The sequence below is a fragment of the Trachypithecus francoisi genome, unplaced genomic scaffold, assembly GCF_009764315.1.
Source record: "Trachypithecus francoisi isolate TF-2019V2 unplaced genomic scaffold, Tfra_2.0 Lachesis_group12, whole genome shotgun sequence".
Taxonomy (NCBI): Eukaryota; Metazoa; Chordata; class Mammalia; order Primates; family Cercopithecidae; genus Trachypithecus; species Trachypithecus francoisi.
Window position 1 is genome coordinate 121,435,194 of NW_022681457.1, and position 18,133 is coordinate 121,453,326.

Consider the following 18,133-nt stretch of genomic DNA (forward strand, 5'->3'; position numbering starts at 1 on the left):
CCCAAAACCAGAAGAGAGGCTGTGGGGCCGGCACTTGCTGGATGGACGGACGCGTTTTCACTCCTGTTGCTGCAACTACACGTCCCACACGGATGGGTGGCCGGGCGAAAGGTTTTATCACTCTCAGAAGATTGCCACAAGGCCCTTGTACTAGCCCTGGGGAACCTTCTGCGAGTGGCCCAGGCCCTGCTCTGGATTCTGCTGGCATTCACACAGTCACTCCACAGGCATCCAGGCACCCATGCTTTGTGTGTCGCCAAGCACCCTTGCTCTGTCTCCCCGGGTGCCCCAAGGGCCCACACCTGCTCCAGGAAACCTGAGACTCAGCTGCATCCTACCTCAACCAGGAAGAACCCTTACCCCATTGGGCCTGGGGGTTCCTAGGCCCGTTGGTACTGGGAGCTCTCTCCTGCCCTCCCTGGCTGCAGGGACTCCAGCAGGGACAGGGAGGGTACCCAGCTGTGGTGAGAGCTCCTGGCCAGGAGCAGGTGTGCAGGTTGCTCAGCACCCTATGACTGGGCCCTTCATCACTAGGGAACATGGGCTACAAGCACTGCCCAGCCCGTGGCCCAGGCTGCTGGAGCGCTGGTGCCCAGAGGGTGCTGAAGCCTTGCCTTGCAGGCCCCACAGGTTGGGTTGCATGCTTGGCACCAGGCAGAGGCCCCGGTGTGAGCTCACCCGGCTTCAGGTGTAGGGAATGGCTGCTCCTGGGCCTCAGGAAGATGGAGTCCCACAGACTTCCAGCACGCCCCTCCCCTCCTCAGGCCTTAATTTTGTCCACTGAGAAGATGGTTTCTGAGGCTCTGGGGTTTCCTTCTTGGTCACCAGATACTCTGCGGGCCTTGCCTGCCTGCCCAGATCCGAGCCAGTGGCAAACAGGAGCTGCCAGGAGCCTCTCAGAGCTGTGGCTGGTGGCTCCAGGACAACAGGAAGGGCAGCGGTTGTGCAGGAGGCAGGCAGCTCGCCAGCCCAGGAAGGTGACCCAGGGTACCTCCAGGCCTTTCCCAGGGCAGCCCACCGGCCCAAGGTCAGGGCTGGGCGCGAGGGCGGCCTGAACACACAGCCCGGTGGCTGACAGCAGGCTGGGGGGACGGCAGAAGACGGGGCCCCCACGGCGCCCCAGGCCTTGTGGGTGGAACCAGACCCTGTCGAGCTAGCGCTACGAGTCTCACCTGGGAAGGGGGCACCGGACTGGATGGGCACCGGTTCGGGTCCCTGCTCCACCTAGGGGCCCAGGAAAGGGCGGAGGCCCGGGGTGGTGCTGGGGAGGGGCCGACCTGAGCCACGGCTCCGTCCTGCGCGGGAGCCGGGTCCTCGGCCGCCCGCCCACTCCGGCCCTCTAGGACGACGTCCCCTCCCGCTCCCGGCCCCTCGGCGACCTCCGTACGCTGCCGGTTGGGTTGCGCAGGTGCGGCCGCGGAGCCGGAGCCGCTCACCTGGGCCGCCGCTGCCGTCCGGGCCCCGCCCTCGCCCCGCCCTCGCCCGCCGCCCTGATTGGTTGGATGCTGCCCAGTCAGGAGGCCCGGCGCGCAGACCCGCGTTTCCGGCTAACGCACCGGAAGTTGACACCCTGGTGGTTGCGCCTGCGCAGTGCATCACCGCGCGCGGGGCTCGCGGGTCTGGGAGCGCGGCGAAGACGATGCCTGAGATCAGAGTCACGCCCTTGGGTGAGTGGGAGTCGCCGGCAGGGCTGTGGGGCGGGCTCCGTATGCGGCTCCGGGCGGGCTGGGCGCCCCGCTCTCTCCGGGTTCTCATGGAGCCGGGTGCGCGTCGCGGGCGTCCTCGGTCTGCTCCTCCCGGCGTCGGCGTGGGCCCTGGTGGGAACCGAGAGGCGGCCTAGTCCCTGCACCCTCGGCCTCCGGCAGTGACGCGAGAACGCGAGCCCCGAGGTTCAGGCGGCCGTGAGGGGACGCCGCAGATGGGGCCGCGGGGCCTCCGCGCTCGCTGTGCGCTTTCGTTGGTGCTTTGACCTCCCTGTGCGGCGCGCTGCCGCCTCCAGCCCCCAGCCCTTCAGCCCCTCAGTCCCGCAGACCCTCAGCCCCCCAGTCCTCCAGCTTCGCAGCCTAGCAGACCCCCAGCTTCTCAGCCCCCCAGTCTCGCTGTCCCGCTTCTGCCTCCTCACCTCTTGCTTTCTGTCCACCACCGTTTGTGCTCACGCCCAAATTACAGTCAACTCTCAGTTCAGCTCTTGTTCTATCTGATTTTTGCAACACTGAAAAAAAACAGCAAAAAACACAAATGTGTACTCTTAAGAGTCCTAACAGGCTGGGCACTGTGGTTCACTCCTGCAATCCTAGTACTTTGGAAGGCAGAGGTGGGAGGATCGCTTGAGCCCAGGAGTTTAAGACCAGCCTAGCCAACATGGCAAGACCCCATCACTCCAAAAAAAAAAAAATGCAAAAATTAGCCGGGCATGGTGGTGTGTGCCTGTGGTCCCAGCTACTCAGGAGGCTGAGTTGTGGGGATTGCTTGAGCCCGGGAGGTTGAGGCTGCAGTGAGCCATGCCTGGGCGACAGCAAGATCGTATCTCAAAAAAAGTCAAAGTCCTAACAGTATAGAACAATGCGAAGGAGGAAAGAATTAGTCAAAATCCAGGGTCTCAGAAACAGCTGGGGGGACATGGTGTTGGTGGCCAAGCATCCTGATGTCCTGGGCATTTTCCACACGTGCCTGCCCTGTGCTGTCCTGAAACCTGGTCCTTCCACTGGGCAGGGGGTCGAGGGCATCTTCTAGCACAGACACTGGGACGAGATTCCATGTCCTTCCTCATGGCATGAGCGCTTCCTTGGAGGGGTGCCTCTTGCCCCGGCGGGGACACTGTGCCGTGAACACCCCTGGCCTGTGCACACCCCATGGCGTTAGCGTGGGCCCTGCTGCCCTCCCCTGCTCTCTGGGGCCTCTGCGGGGTCCTCCCAGACTGCCCCTTTCCCATTTGGCCTCTTGGCCGCCTGTTCTACCCACTCTCTGGACAGTCTGATCTTTCATGTGGTTTCAGTTGCCCCCAATCTGTACCTGGGTGTATTCTTAAGATCACCTCAGCCAGGGTATCGGCAAAGCAGAACTCTTGTTTTACCACTTCCCTGTGCCAGGGACTGCCTTGGGCTCCATGCTCACTGGGCCAGTGCTGTGTCCTTGGGGTCACTCCCACACTCTGGCCTGTGCGTGACTGTCCCCCAACCCTGCCTGTCCCTCCCAACCCTGTTCCTCCCCCCTCCCCCATCCTACTCAAAAGTTGGCTTCTCAGGGAGCACTTTCCTGTCGTGGTTCTGGAAGTTTCAAGGCTTCCTCATCCTCTTACCTTGCTCTTTTTTGGCACAGTAGCCTCCATCTGGTGTACTCGAGGTGTCTTGTTCCCTTGTCTGCTGTCTCCTTGCAGACAGGGATGCCTCCTCCTCTGTCTTCTCAGCCCTGTCCCCTCCTGTAGCTCCAGGCTCTATTCCCTGGGATCACTGTGGGTCCTATCGGGAGGCGGGACTGCCAGTACCTCAGGATTGGGCTTTGGAATTCAGATAACCAACCCAGGCCCCACGCCTCAGGGCCACAAGTGCCTCTGTGGCCTCAGGTCCTTGGCCGTGAAGAGGGGCGGCCCTCCCTTCCCACAGACGCCGGAGGGCCTCTGTAAGCCTGGCATGGCTTGGGGTAGGAGGTGCAGAGGGAGGAGACAGCTGAGACCCTGCTCTCAGAGAGCTCACACCCAGTGGGGGCAGGAACAGGCCTAGAAGAGAACCTGAGACCCCATTCGTGGCAGGCAGGCCCTCAGCTGTGGCCCCGTCATCCTGATGTGTGGTGCTGGCTTTGGATGTTTCAGGTGCCTGATTGGGGGAGGTGGGTGGCGATTCAAGGGGAAAACCAGGCCATTCACTGCCGTCAGACTCCCGCCCAGGCGCAGGCTGTGCAGGGGCCGTGGCCCTTTCCTTGTGGGCCCCCAGGTCACATGAGGGGGTTTGAGTGTGCCTTGGCTGGCCAAGGCCTCTGGCTGGAGCAGCTGGGCAGGGCTGCTTGGCTGTCAGGAGTGTGGGAGGGCCGCAGATTAGGGTCTGTGTTGGGGGCTGCGTGGTGTGCAGTGGTGTGGGGCTTGTGTTGCCCACGCCGGCCACTGCTGGACCACCGGCACTGTGTTTGTGTGGCATGGCCGAGGCTGTGTGACATCCCTCCACAGCCGACCACCAGGGGACAGCCAGTGCCAGCACTTAGGCACTTAGGCCCTTGTCTGCCTGGGGAAAGATCCTACAGGAGGCGACCTCATTGGTCTGCAGCTCTGCTGAGGGCCCAGCCACAGCCCAGGTGTGACTCTGACTGAGGTGTTGGCCCTGCAGACCAGCCCTTGTGTCTGAGGGGCTGAGGACCACAACACAGTGCCCGCTACTCAGCCAGCAGGCCACGGCCACCTTGAGAGGCCAGGGAGGAGTGTGTGGGCTGCCGGCCTCCACCCTGGATGTGGTGGTGCGGGGCGTGGTCCTGTGTCCCCCTTCCTGTGAGTGGGGTGCCCCTGTTTCTTGTCCCACGTGTCTGTCCATACAGCAGCCTCGGTCTGGTTTCCTCAGTGCATTGGGGTCCTGCAGAGCTTGGGGAGGCAGCACAGGGAGCTGGGGCCGGGGGCGCAGCACTGACTCTCACCAGCCCTCCCTTGAGTAGGGGCTGGCCAGGATGTGGGCCGAAGTTGCATCCTGGTCTCCATTGCGGGCAAGAACGTCATGCTGGACTGCGGAATGCACATGGGCTTCAATGACGACGTGAGTCCCTCGGGCAGAAGGCCCAGAGGCCAGGAGGGCCGGCCGTCTGCAGCCAGACCCTGGGCCTCAGAGCCGGACAGTGGGGCAGTGGGCAGCAGTGGTCGTGCTTGGACGACTGCACCCTGTGGGTAGCAGGGATGGGTGGGCCTGGCCGAGGTGAGCCCCTGCATAGGGAGGTCCCCCTGTCCTGGTACTGGGCTCCAGTACAGCACCAGGGCCCAGCGAGACCCTGGGCTCAGCTTCCAGCTCACATCTGTCAGTGAGGTTGGAGGTAATCTCGGCCCCTCTGCATGCTGTGAGCAGCCAGGGGTCCTGGTGCCACCTGCGGGGTGGCAGTGCCCAGCCTGAGTCTGCACGTGGAACCCCCCTTCCTGGGGGCCCCTCCCTGGGACGTGGGTGGTCCCAGGTGCTGCCTGGAGCCCACGACGCAACCTGAAGCCTCACGTCCTTCCCAGCGACGCTTCCCTGACTTCTCCTACATCACCCAGAACGGCCGCCTGACAGACTTCCTGGACTGCGTGATCATCAGGTGGGCACCCGCTGGGGGCCTTGAGGGTCCCATGTCTGTGCCTGTGGGGCTTGGGCCCCCTTACTCAGCCTCGGCAACGTTTGGCAAGGGGCCTGCGTCATCCTTGATCCTCAGGGGGCTTCCAGGCCCCAGGATCTGCTCCCTGCCTGCCTTACTGGTCACACACACGGCCTGGTCTCCACCTGTTCTCCTGGCCCTGCCCTCTGAACCCGGCTCTCCAGGCTTCACTCTCTCCGACGCCTTCTCTGTCTCAGGAGCTTTAAACCCCACTGTCTTGTTGGAGATTCCAGAGCCCTGAGTCTTCCCTGACCCCGGCCTTTAGGGTCCAGCAGCTCATGACCCACTGGTCTGGGTGGCCTCGCCTGGATGGCCACAGCATTCCTGCTGGTCCCCCTGCCCCGCCCTCCCCGCCCTCCCCAGCAGCCAGAGGGCCTGTGATGCCTGGAGAAGCCCCGCTCTGGAGGCGGCATCCTCAGCTGCCCCGAGACCCTCGTGCTTGTGGTTTCTTGTCAGACACAGTGGGGTCCCCAGTGCCTTCTTGGGGCTTGCCAGGCACTGCCCTCGCCCTCGGGTCTGTGCTCCCTTCACCTGCAGCTCCCCTCAGCCTGTCCTGACGCCTGAAATCCCAGCGGCTCCCCATGCCCCTTAGCAGCTTCGCATTGCCTCGTGAGCATGTCGTTGTCACCGACGTGTTCAGTTTCCCGATCACTTACTGCCTCGTTATACTTTGAGACTGAAAGTTCCAGGGAGACGGTTTTGTGTTTGCTCATTACTGACTCTTCACCACTTGGGATGGGGCCTGGTGCACAGTAGGCGAATGAAGGGGGCAACCCACAAGCCCAGAGTGGGGGTGAAGGCTAGGGCAGGGTGGGCCCAGGCTGACCTGTGCTGCATCCCCCCAGCCACTTCCACCTGGACCATTGCGGGGCACTCCCCTACTTCAGCGAGATGGTGGGCTACGACGGGCCCATCTACATGACCCACCCCACCCAGGCCATCTGCCCCATCTTGCTGGAGGATTACCGCAAGATTGCCGTGGACAAGAAGGGCGAGGCCAACTTCTTCACCTCCCAGATGATCAAAGACTGCATGAAGAAGGTGGTGGCTGTCCACCTCCACCAGACGGTCCAGGTCAGGTTCCCAGGGCCACAGACAGCACAGTCACTGCCCACACCCACACCAACCATGCCCTCTGCCCGCTCTCCACAGTCTCTGGAAGGCGGGGGCCTCAGGGTGAGCCCACCCCACCTCACTCTTGCATCCAGCACTGTGGGAACACCAGGAGGCGGCAGCGCGAGCACAAGGGTCCCAAACAAGATTGGGCGCCAACCCGGGAGAGCACGCGCAGGGTGGGGGTGTGCCCCGGCCTCCAAACCCACCTGGCTCTGTCTGAGCGGCATTGAAATGGCCAGAGTGGGACAGGCTGGTGCCCTCAGAGCCTCCAGAGACTTGCTGGAGCTCCCAGGGTGTCGCTGGGCAGGGAGGCAGGGGCCAGAGGGGAGATGGGCCAGATCTGGAGGGTGCCTGGTTCTGGGTGTGGGTCACGGAGGAAGTGAAGGTTAAGTCGGTGAGTGACAGATTGGCAAAATACCTGACAAAATTTGTGGGTTTGTTTGTGTCTCATTAGTGTCTCTGGGTATGGCTTTTATATTTCTTTTTTTTTTTGAGACGGAGTCTCGTTCTGTCGCCCAGGCTGGAGTGCAGTGGCGCGATCTCGGCTCACTGCAACCTCTGCCTCCCGGGTTCCTGCCATTCTCTTGCCTTGGCCTCCTGAGTAGCTGGGACTACAGGCGCCGCCACCTCGCCCGGCTAGTTTTTTGTAATTTTTAGTAGAGACGGGGTTTCACCATGTTAGCCAGGATGGTCTCGATCTCCTGACCTTGTGATCCGCCCACCTCGGCCTCCCAAAGTGTTGGGATTACAGGCGTGAGCCACCGCGCCCGGCCTCAAAAGAATTTTTTTTTTTTTTTTGAGACGGAGTCTCCCTCTGTCACCCAGGCTGGAGTGCAGTGGTCAGATCTCAGCTCACTGCAAGCTCTGCCTCCCGGGTTCACACCATTCTCCTGCCTCAGCCTCCTGAGTAGCTGGGACTACAGGCGCCGCCACCACGCCCGGCTAGTTTTTTGTATTTTTTTTTTAGTAGAGACGGGGTTTCACCATGTTAGCCAGGATGGTCTCGATCTCCTGACCTTGTGATCCGCCCGTCTTGGCCTCCCAAAGTGCTGGGATTACGGGCTTGAGCTACCGCACCTGGCTGCTTTTGTAATTCTTGAAACTATATCAGGTACCTATGTATTTTGGAACATTTTATTTTTCTGATTGAACTTCTTATCAAAATGAAGTATATTTATCTTTTTCGTTGTGAAATTTTAATTTTTTTTTTTTTTTTGACAGGGTCTCACTTTGTGGCCCAGGCTGGAGTATGATCTTGGCTCACTGCAGCCTCGGCCTCCCAGGCTCAGGTGATCCTCCCACCTCAGCCTCCCAAGTAGCTGGGACTACAAGCATGTGCCCCTATGCCCAGCTGATTTATTTTGGTATTTTTTGTAGAGATGGGGTATGTATTGCTCAGGCTCTCCAACTCCTGGGCTCCAGGGATCCTCCCACCTCAGCCTCTCAAAGTGCTGGGATTACAGGCATGAGTCACCACACCTGGCAACTCCCTCCGTATATTTTAAACCCAGAAAGACATGATTTCTAATGTCTGGTAACATCAGCATTTGCTTAGTTTTATTTATGTATTTATTCTTTTTTGTTGTGCTTCCTGCATTTTTTCCGCCTTTTACTTGGGATAATTTGCCTTCTGCCTGAAGAATAGAGTGTGGGTCTGCTGGTGCTGAATTCTGTCAATTTTTATTTGGCTGCAAATGGATTTACTTTACCCTCATTCTTGAAGGACTTTTTTCCTCTTAGGTGTGTAGGATTTTAGGTTGACAGTATTTCGTCTCTGCACTTTGCAAACATCGTTCTGTCCCCCGTCTCTGGGCACGGGCACCTGTAGGGTCTTGGCCTTGGTTTTTGGTGCTTGTGCTCCGATGGGCCGACATGTATTCTCAACCTGTTCAGGGTTTGAGGCCTCTTGGATCCGTGGCTCGAGGCCTTCATCACGTTTCTTCCAGTGTTGCTTCTGCCCCGTTCTTGTCCCTCCAGGGGCCCTGAGAGCCTGACGGTCAACCTCTTGAAACTTCGTCATCCCTTTGTCTTTCCTGTTTCCTGATAGATATTCCCTCTGGTGTCTTTCAGTTCACGGATTCTCTTTTCTGGTTATATGTCACGTGGTGTTAAATTCATCCATTGAATTCTATTTTTTTTTTGAGACGGAGTTTCGCTCTTGTTGCCCAGGCTGCAGTGCAATGTCATGATCTCAGCTCACCGCAACCTCTGCCTCCTGCGTTCAAGCAATTCTTCTGCTTCAGCCTCCTGAGTAGCTGAGATTACAGGCGTGCACCACCAAGCCTGGCTAATTTTGTATTTTTTATTTTAGTAGAGACGAGATTTCTCCATGTTGGTCAGGCTGGTCTCAAACTCTTGACCGCAGGTGATCCACCCTCCTCAGCCTACCAAAGTGCTGGGATTACAGGCATGAGCCACCACATCCGGCCCATCCATTGAATTCTTAATTTGGGTTTTAATAGTTCCTGGTTTTAGAATTTCCACTTTTTGCCAGGCGCGGTGGCTCACGCCTGTAATCCCAGAACTTTGGGAGGCCGAGGTGGGTGGATCACGAGGTCAGGAGATCGAGACCATCCTGGCTAACACGTGAAACCCCGTCTCTACTAAAAATACAAAAAATTAGCCGGGTGTGGTGGTGGGCACCTGTAGTCCCAGCTACTCGGGAGGCTGAGGCAGGAGAATGGTGTGAACCCGGGAGGCGGAGCTTGCAGTGAGCCGAGATTGCGCCACTGCACTCCAGCCTAGGCGACAAAGTAAGACTCCGTCTCAAAAAAAGAAAAAAAAAAAGAATTTCCACTTTTCAAAAATAGTTTCTATGCCAAGGGTGGTGGCTCACACCTGTAATCCCAGCACTTTGGGAGGCTGAAGAGGGAGGATCCTTTGAGCCCAGGAGTTCAAGACCAGCCTGAGCAACACAGTGAGACTGTCTCTCCAAAAGTATTGTTTTTATTTTTTATTTTAGTTTTGAGACTGTCTCACTCTGCCACCCAGACTGGAGTGCAGTGGCGCAATCTCAGCTCACTGCAACCTCTGCTTCCTGGGTTCAAGCGATTCTCCTGCCTTAGCCTCCCGAGTAACTGGGATTACGGGTGCGCACCACCACACTTGGCTAATGTTTTTGTATTTTTAGTAGAGACAGGGTTTCACCATGTTGGTAAGGCTCATCTCAAACTCCTGACCTCGTGATCCACCCACCTCAGCCTCCCAAAGTGCTGGGATTGCAGGAGTAAGCCACTGCGCCTGGCCAAAATTTTGTTTTTAAATTAGCCCAGCGTGGTGGGTGCATGCCTATAGTCCCAGCTACTTGGGAGGTGGAGGCAGGAGGAGGCTTGAGCCCAGGAGTTTCAGTGAGCCATGATTGTGCCACTGCAGACTGGGTGACAGCCTGACCCTGTCTCCCAATGTTTTTTTTGAGATGGAGTCTTGTTTTGTCACCCAGGCTGGGGTGCAGTGGTGCGATCTTGGCTCACTGCAACCTCTGCCTCCTGCGTTCAAGCAGTTCTCCTGCCTCAGCCTCCCAAGTAGCTGGGATTACAGGCGCCTGACACCACACCTGGCTAATTTTGTATTTTTAGTAGAGACGGGCTTTCTCCATGTTGGTCAGGCTGATCTCGAACTCCCAACCTCAGGTGATCCACTCACCTCAGCCTCCCAAAGTGCTGGGATTACAGGCATGAGCCACCATGCCCGGCAAGTTTTAAATGAATAAAATAAATTTTTAAAGAAGTCTAGTTTTTTGGCTTTTTTTTTTTTTTTTTTTTGACAGAGTCTCGCTCTTGTTGCCCAGGCTGGAGTGCAGTGACACAATCTCAGCTCACTGCAATCTCCGCCTCCTGGGTTCAAATAATTCTCCTGTCTTAGCCTACTGTGTAGCTGGGATTACAGGTACCTGCCACCATGCCCAGCTAATTTTTGTATTTTTAGTAGAGACAGGGTTTCACTATGTCGGCCAAGATGGTCTTGAACTTCTGATTTCAGATGATCCAGCCACCTTGGCCTCCCAAAGTGCTGGGATTAAAGGTGTGAGCCACTATGTTTGGCCCAGTATTTTTTTTTTTTTTTTTTTTTTGGGATGGAGTCTCGCCCCGTTGCCCAGGCTGGAGTGCAGTGGCGTGATCTCAACACACTGCAACCTCGACTTCCCAGGTTCAAGCGATTCTCCTTCCTCAGCCTCCTGAGCAGCTGGGATTACAGAGATGTACCTCCATGCCTAGCTTATTTTTGTATTTTTAGTAGAGATGGAGTTTCACCATGTTGGCCAGGCTGATCTCGAACTCCTGACCTCAAGGGATCCACCTGCCTTGGCCTCCCAAAGTGTTGGGATTACAGGCCTGAGCTACCTTGCCTGGCAGCCAACATTCTGAATCTTGTCTTTTCTCTGTGATGTATTCAAAGTCCACGCTGGAAACTCCAATTTCAGGTCCCTTCAGTCTTCCATTTGTTGTTTTTTGTTCTTTGTCCACATTGCCCGTCCCTTGTGAACTGGATGCTGTGTGTGAGCAACAGGGACTGAAAGGGTGCCCTCGCTCCCCACCCCTGCCTCCCTCGCTCCCTGCCCGTGCCTCTCTGCCCCTCTGCTGTAACGGCACAGCCTGAGCACAGCCCTGTCCTCCACAGGTAGACGATGAACTGGAGATCAAGGCCTACTATGCAGGCCACGTGCTGGGGGCAGCCATGTTCCAGATTAAAGTGGGCTCAGAGTCTGTGGTCTACACGGTCAGTGGAAGGGCTTGAGGCTCGGGAGGGGCTGCTGGGGTGGGAGGCACCCTCCTCATGGTGGCCTTGATCGTTCACCAGGGTGATTATAACATGACCCCAGACCGACACTTGGGGTAAGTAGGCCGAGATGTCTTTTGTCCCATGGGCCCCCCTGGAGCTCAGGACCCTGGCAGGTGTCAGGGTGCCAGCCCTTGAGTGGCCAGCCCAGCAGTGTCTCCCATGTCTCGTGTGGCCCGGAGAGCCCCTTCCTTCTGGGCCCAGATGCGCGAAGGCACAGGGTCCGGGCGGGGTCCTCTGTCCCTCCTCTCTCTTCCCAAGTGTGCTGCCCACAGCATTTTACCAGCTGACTCTTTCTAGCCAGAGTGGCCCAGGAAGGCGGGTGGGCGTAGTACTGGGGTCCAGCTTGTCAGACCCAGCCCTGCAGCTGTGGGGACAGTGCACCGTGACTCACACCCTACCCCCGTGTTCTAGAGCTGCCTGGATTGACAAGTGCCGCCCCAACCTGCTCATCACGGAGTCCACATACGCCACGACCATCCGCGACTCGAAGCGCTGCCGGGAGCGAGACTTCCTGAAGAAAGTCCACGAGACCGTGGAGCGTGGTGGGAAGGTAGCCACAGCAGGGGTGGGGACGCGGGCCCTCGGCTATGCTGGGTGGGTCCTTTTGGCTGCCCTTGGCCTGGGTCAGGGTCTCAGGGTGGGGCGTACTGCCTTTTCAAGCAGGGAGGGAGGAAGGTTTGCTCAGCATTGAGGACAAAAACTCAGAGACCCTTCCCAGGGAGCCCCTTTGCCCCTCCTACCTCAGATCCTGATGAAGTCCTGGCCAGGCCCCACGCAGCTCCCTTCTGTCTCTGGAGAGAGCTGGGACAGGACTGGGAGCAGATGAGAGAGGCTAAGGTCCCTATGAGGCCGCAGCTCTTGGGCACCTGGCTGTGCCCTCACTGAATGCTGCCTGCTGTGCCGAGGGGCTGTATGGCCAGGCTCCTGCCTTGTGTGTCCCCCAGGTGCTGATCCCCGTGTTTGCACTGGGCCGCGCCCAGGAGCTCTGCATCCTCCTGGAGACCTTCTGGTAGGTGCCGCCAGGATGGCTCTTTCAGGACCCCCTGGCCCAGCCTGCACACAGTCCAGTTGGTGGGCAGGTGTGCCCAGGGTGCTGGTGGCATCTCAGTCCTGCTTGCTGCTGTCCTGGGGGGCTGCTTGTGCGCTGTGTGACCCAGGAGGCCTGTGACGTCCCGTCAGCGTCACTGTCTGTGGCTCTTGTAGGGGTTCCTGGTCCCCCGCTGAGCCTGGCTGCTTTAGGGCTTAACGGGACATAGGCTGAGGGCACTGGCCTCCTATGGTTGCGTCTGGACTCAGCCCGGCCCATGCATGGGCTGTGCAGATAACAGGTGTGGGGGTGGCCCGGCCGAGTCCTGCCCTGCAGCGTCCTCCCCTGTGGCTGCTGTGCTGACTGGGCCGGTGGTCCCCAGGGAGCGCATGAACCTGAAGGTGCCCATCTACTTCTCCACGGGGCTGACTGAGAAGGCCAACCACTACTACAAGCTGTTCATCCCCTGGACCAACCAGAAGATCCGCAAGACTTTCGTGCAGAGAAACATGTTTGAGTTCAAGCACATCAAGGCCTTTGACCGGGCTTTTGCTGACAACCCAGGGCCAATGGTGAGTCCCGCAGCAGGGCTGGCCAGCACATCCATGTCTGTCGGTCTCCTGTCTCCTGTGGGTCTCTGGGCTGGGCCTGCAGCGGGGGTGGGGGCATCACTGCCCTGAACCCCTCCCCCCAACCCAGCCCTGTGTGTCCTGCAGGTTGTATTTGCCACGCCGGGGATGCTGCACGCCGGGCAGTCCCTGCAGATCTTCCGGAAATGGGCTGGAAATGAAAAGAACATGGTGAGGCGTGGTGAGGTGTGGGAGCCTGGAAGCTGGAGGCCGGCGGGTTGTCCTTCTACCCATGCTGTCTCTGAGCTCTTGCTGGCCTGGCCTCGCACTGGCTGAGGGACGTGGCTGCTGCTGCCAGGGGACGGGGGTGACATCGCCTGGAGCTGCTCAGTCTCCCTGTGACGCAACCTGTCCATCTCAGGCTGTACAGTCCCAGCCCAGCCCTGGACAGTCTTGTGGCAAAACCTGAGCCTTTTGGAGTCTGCAGCTAGGCTTGGTCGGGCCCTGCTGGCAGGTGGAAACAGCTTCCAGGGGTTCAGGTGGGGGCATCCCACGGAAGGCCCTGAGGTGGCAAGGCTAGGGTCCCGTGGCTATGAGCTCTGTGCCTGCCCCCAGGTCATCATGCCCGGCTACTGCGTGCAGGGCACCGTGGGCCACAAGATCCTCAGCGGGCAGCGGAAGCTGGAGATGGAGGGGCGGCAGGTGGTGAGTCCCAACCCCGTGCTGGGTTGGCAGGGCAGAGGGGCACCTCCTGGTGGTAACCGCTATCCACACCCCGCGGCCTCCACAGCTGGAGGTCAAGATGCAGGTGGAGTACATGTCATTCAGCGCACACGCAGACGCCAAGGGCATCATGCAGCTGGTGGGCCAGGCGGAGCCAGAGAGCGTGCTGCTGGTGCATGGCGAGGCCAAGAAGATGGAGTTCCTGAAGCAGAAGATCGAGCAGGAGCTCCGTAGGCAGCCAGGCGGGCGGCGTGGGGCCCACCTTGGGTCAGCGCAGGCAACCTGGGCTGAGGCTCTCTCTTCCCCCGGGGTCCAGGGGTCAGCTGCTACATGCCGGCCAATGGCGAGACGGTGACACTGCCCACAAGCCCCAGCATCCCCGTAGGCATCTCGCTGGGGCTGCTGAAGCGGGAGATGGCGCAGGGTATGTGGGCCAGGCAGGGAAGGGTGCTCGGGGCAGGCAGCCAGGAGTGGCCCTTGCGTTGACAGCTGCTGCCGCCTCTTCCGCAGGGCTGCTCCCTGAGGCCAAGAAGCCCCGGCTCCTGCACGGCGCCCTGATCATGAAGGACAGCGTGAGTGCCGGGACGGCCGGGGAGGGGGGGGCCGCGCCTGTGCGCCCTGACCTGCCTCTGCCCCACAGAGCGTGAGTGCCGGGACGGCCCGGGGTGGGGGTGGGGCTGCGCCTGTGCGCCCTGACCTGCCCCTGCCCCACAGAACTTCCGGCTGGTATCCTCAGAGCAAGCCCTCAAAGAGCTGGGTCTGGCCGAGCACCAGCTGCGCTTCACCTGCCGTGTGCACCTGCACGACATGCGCAAGGAGCAGGAGATGGCGTTGCGCGTCTACAGCCACCTCAAGAGGTGGGCGCCCGGCCCCACCCTCCTATCCCTCGGACCTCCCTATCCCTTGGGCCCCCCCACCCCTCGGGCCCCAGGGGCCAGGCAGGGTCTCACCGAGCCTCCCCACAGCGTCCTGAAGGACCACTGTGTGCAGCACCTCCCGGACGGCTCTGTGACCGTGGAGTCCATCCTCATCCAGGCCGCCGCCCCTTCTGAGGACCCGGGCACCAAGGTGCTGCTGGTCTCCTGGACCTACCAGGTAAGGGGTGGCCCCCACCCCACCACGGTCAGCACAGGTGTCACCACCCCTCCCTGTCCTGCACAGCCCGTGGTGCTCTTGCTTCTGCCCTAGGACGAGGAGCTGGGGAGCTTCCTCACATCTCTGCTGAAGAAGGGCCTCCCCCAGGCCCCCAGCTGAGGCCGGCAACTCACCCAGCCACCACCTCTGCCCTCTCCCAGCTGGACAGAGCCGGGCCTGCACTTCAGGACTGTGGGTGCCCTGAGAGTGAACAGACCCTGCAGGTCCCATCCCTGGGGACAGAGACCATGTGTCATGTGCCCACTCAGGCAGCTGTTTCCAGCTAAAGAAATAAACTGGCCTCCGGGCTGTCTTGCCTTTATTCCTGCTCCTGGGCCCCCAAACGATGGTTAGGGTAGGGAGTCCCGGACAGCAGTTTCCAGTAAAAGCTGAACAAAAGACTACTTGGTACCCTCTTCTCGGTGTACATGGCTGTGTCCTGCACTGCACCCCATCCCGCCTAGGATAGAGAGGGGCATCCAGGCTGGTGGGACCTGGGCAGCAGTGCTGTGGGCCCCAAGCGGCTGACTGCCCTGCTTGACCGACACAGGGTTGGGCCTGGTGTGGCCTGACTTTGCTGAGTGTCCAGGGTCATCTGTGGCTCCCAAACTGTGGCCCCTGCAGGGTGCAGGAGGCAGCACCTGTGGACAGATCAGACCCTGCGTCAGCCTGGGGCAAGGTCAGCCCAGCACCCTCCCCACCACTGGGACCACTCCCACGGCCAGGGAGTGGGTCAGCCCAGGACAGGCTGGGCTGAAGGACTGTGACCCTGGGCGGGGGGCTCCTTTACCCCCAGTTGTCTTGCTGTGGTCAGTGGCCCCTGGCCTCCCCACCCCTCGCCTTGGCTGCAGCAGTCACTGGGTACATGGCAGAAGCTTCCCGGGCCCGCTCCTCTTACCGAGTCTCCCATACAGCACTGACTTGAGGAATAAGCCGTGGGCCGGGGCCACACGTGCCTGGTGCTTCCCCAAGGGATCTTGGCTCTCCAGAATCATCTTCACCTGGGCAGGTGCCAAAGCCCCCAGCCCCACAGCCACCAGCACAGCGGTCATCCTCCGTACCTGTGACCCAGGGCCGAGGTTGCACAGAGCCTGCCCACCCTCAGCCCCACCCCCCAGGGAGGGCCCCAGAACCGAGCCCACCTGCCTATACAGGAAGGACTGGCTCTCAAACTCCAGGCTCCAGAACCGCAGCTTCCTGGAAAAACACGTACCTGTAGGTGTCTGTGGGGCAGCGCCTGCCATCCCCAGCCTACCGTGTGGCCTCGGACAGGAGACTGACAGGGCGGGACCTCAGACAAGTCCCCCTGGCTGACTCCCTGCCCCTAGGGAGGCCCATTGGAGAGGCTTAAAACCAGACAAGCAATGCGTGGGCAAGGAGGCAGCAGGACCCTGGAGGCTAGGCAGGTAGCCTGGCTGTGCCGGAGGGGCTTGCCCTGGGCCCTCACCTAGGGTCCTGGTGCAGGGTCTGGGAACATGGCTGGCGTGTGTGCCAGAGACCCCAGCCCTGTACCTGCTGCTCTGACGCAGGAGTCTGGGGCTGGCAGAAGTTCTTCCTCCCTTCAGGGTTCACCCCAATGGGGGAGGTTTTGTGGTCAGAATCTGCCACCTGGTGGGTGGCCCTCTGGACAGTGATGGGGCAGCAGAAACCACCCCCTGCCAGGCTGGGCCAGAACCACTGGCACCAGTGAAACCTTTCCAGTGGCTGCCAAAATTCTGCTAGGGCAGGGCAGGGTTTTTCAGAAACAGGCAGCCTTCCCTGTCCTCTGCTCCCCAGCTGGGGTGGGGGAGGGCACAGCTGCAGACTAGGGGGTGTCCGGGCCACTCCAGCTGTCCAGGTTCTGAGGACAGCTGTCCCGCTTCGCCTGCCTTAAAGCCGGGGGAGGTGCTGGAGCTAATATCAGCGTGTGATCTGAGGGCAGGGCCACAACCCACAGGCCCTTCCACACCTGCTGTCCTCGGGGGTGACCAAGGGGCTGGCCTGGCCTGGGGACACGGAGACACGGCGCAGCGTTCGCACGGGGCTTGGCACCGGGCTGCCGGCCGACTGGAAGGCGCTGAAGTCATGTGTGCCGAGGAGGTGCTGGGCAGCTTCTTGCATGGCGGCCACATCCAGGCAGCTTCAGGGAACAGGGTAACCGTCAGGAGGTGGGGCCTGCCTGCCCCTCCCGGCTCACTGTCAGGGCCACACTCACTCTGCCTGGAGAGCCCAGCAGAGGTTGCGTTCAAACACCGGCAGCTCATCAGGCCGGTGACAGCCAGTGACCAGGCGGTACAGGTAGGTCCGGGACGTGGCTGCGTGGCGAGCGTGGAAGTCGCTGGGCACTCGGAAGGCCTGCAGGACCCTGTGGCAGCAGATCAGGCTCACCGGAGGAACGACCCTGCCCACCTGCCCAGGTGTCACCGCCTCTCTCCTCCACCCTCGAGCCCTGACCAAAGAAGTCTGTCCAGACCTCCAGCCTCCGCCCGCAACAGATAGAGTCGGGAAGGCCGAGCCCCAGGGGCTGCTCAGGTCGCCGGCTCACCTGATGGCCGGGTGCCGCAGGTGGGTGTTGAGGGCCTCGGCCAGGACCTCGGGCGGGAAGGGCGGCCGGCCTGAGCGGCGCTGGACGTCCAGATGCGCCGCGTTGCTCAGGGCGTGGACCCCTGCGTCTGTGCGGCTGGAGATGGTGAACCTGACCGGCACCACGGAATTCAGCCGCTCGGCGGCCTCCTGCAGGACCGAGCCGCGAGGCGGGCGGGCAAGCGGGCGGGTGGGCGAGGCCGGACCCCGGGGACGCGCGGGCGGGGGCTCCCCCTTATCCCTCACCGGGCGTCCCGAGACCGGCCGAGCTCACCTCCAGGTAGTTCTGGATCCCGATGGCGCGCTGAGTGCCTCTGACGGCCGCGACCCCGCTGCGGGCAGAGGCGGGCGGAGGTTACCGGGGGCGCCCTGCCCTGGGGTCTTGGCCGCCCTCTGAAGCCAGAGCCGCTTCCTCCCCGGAACGTTTGCAAACCGCGTCCGCAGGCATCCGCTTGCCCGCCCGCGCCCTCCTTCTCGCCTCCGCCCGGGCCACGTGGCGCCCGTCGCTGCGCCCAGGAAACTTACTTAAAGTCGGTGCCCACGTACTGGAAGTACACAAGGTAGCGCGCGCGCACCGAGCCTGCGGCCTGCACGGAACCCATAGCTGAGTCCAGCCCACGGCGGGGGTGGCGGCCTCCAGCTCCGGGGTTCTGCGCGCGCGCGCACGCGGCCTGGTCACGCCCCTCCCCTCCGGACGTTCTTGCGCCTGCGCAGTCGCCCCGCCCCGCAACGCGCCACGGCGGCCTGGGGCGGGGAGCGGAGGCGGGGTCGGGCTTAGGGAGCGGTTGCAAAGTGCCGGCCTGTCGCGGAGCGCAGGGGCTCTACCTCTACCGCGGCACCCCGGAAGGCGCGCCCGCAACTACGCGGTGACCCCGCGCTCCGGCGAGCGTGCATTCGTTCACTC

At 60.9% G+C, this 18,133-nt stretch overlaps 2 protein-coding genes across 6 annotated transcripts; one reads left to right on the forward strand and one right to left on the reverse strand.

Moving 5' to 3' along the window:
- The first annotated feature begins 1,541 nt into the window (after positions 1-1,541).
- On the forward strand, positions 1,542-15,071 carry INTS11 (integrator complex subunit 11). Of its 3 annotated transcripts, XM_033228772.1 has the most exons (17): positions 1,594-1,667; positions 4,636-4,733; positions 5,189-5,262; positions 6,165-6,393; positions 11,053-11,151; positions 11,233-11,267; positions 11,626-11,764; positions 12,159-12,223; positions 12,624-12,813; positions 12,958-13,041; positions 13,426-13,515; positions 13,601-13,763; positions 13,850-13,957; positions 14,044-14,105; positions 14,248-14,390; positions 14,499-14,628; positions 14,722-15,071. In XM_033228772.1, exons 1-17 carry the CDS (start codon positions 1,640-1,642, stop codon positions 14,785-14,787), a joined length of 1,803 nt encoding a protein of 600 aa, XP_033084663.1. In that variant the 5' UTR covers positions 1,594-1,639; the 3' UTR covers positions 14,788-15,071. The 3 variants fall into 3 exon arrangements, with proteins under 3 accessions (XP_033084664.1, XP_033084663.1, XP_033084665.1); XM_033228773.1 differs by lacking the exon at positions 13,426-13,515 and having other exon boundaries at positions 1,542-1,667; positions 14,722-14,989; XM_033228774.1 differs by lacking the exons at positions 1,594-1,667; positions 4,636-4,733; positions 5,189-5,262; positions 6,165-6,393 and adding an exon at positions 9,503-9,524 and having other exon boundaries at positions 11,053-11,764.
- On the reverse strand, positions 14,970-17,975 carry PUSL1 (pseudouridine synthase like 1). 3 transcript variants are annotated; one of them, XM_033228779.1, is made up of 8 exons: positions 17,755-17,975; positions 17,504-17,561; positions 17,192-17,379; positions 16,862-17,011; positions 16,616-16,786; positions 15,810-15,864; positions 15,566-15,728; positions 14,970-15,308 (listed from the first exon to the last, which is right to left on the reverse strand). In XM_033228779.1, exons 1-8 carry the CDS (start codon positions 17,829-17,831, stop codon positions 15,259-15,261), a joined length of 912 nt encoding a protein of 303 aa, XP_033084670.1. In that variant the 5' UTR covers positions 17,832-17,975; the 3' UTR covers positions 14,970-15,258. The 3 variants fall into 3 exon arrangements, with proteins under 3 accessions (XP_033084670.1, XP_033084669.1, XP_033084668.1); XM_033228778.1 differs by lacking the exon at positions 15,566-15,728; XM_033228777.1 differs by having other exon boundaries at positions 15,566-15,864.
- Between the last annotated feature and the right edge of the window lie 158 nt (positions 17,976-18,133).

Excerpts from the sequence above, each read along its gene's own strand:
- INTS11 (XM_033228772.1), top strand. The coding sequence starts at position 1,640 with ATGCCTGAGATCAGAGTCACGCCCTTGG. Across the intron at positions 14,106-14,247 it reads CCCTGATCATGAAGGACAGC|AACTTCCGGCTGGTATCCTC; the intron begins GTGAGTGCCGGG and ends CCTGCCCCACAG. Across the intron at positions 14,629-14,721 it reads TGGTCTCCTGGACCTACCAG|GACGAGGAGCTGGGGAGCTT; the intron begins GTAAGGGGTGGC and ends CTTCTGCCCTAG.
- PUSL1 (XM_033228777.1), bottom strand. The coding sequence starts at position 17,831 with ATGGGTTCCGTGCAGGCCGCAGGCTCGGTGCGCGCGCGCTACCTTGTG. Across the intron at positions 17,380-17,503 it reads GGATCCAGAACTACCTGGAG|GAGGCCGCCGAGCGGCTGAA; the intron begins GTGAGCTCGGCC and ends TCGGTCCTGCAG. Across the intron at positions 17,012-17,191 it reads CTGCGGCACCCGGCCATCAG|GGTCCTGCAGGCCTTCCGAG; the intron begins GTGAGCCGGCGA and ends CTGCTGCCACAG.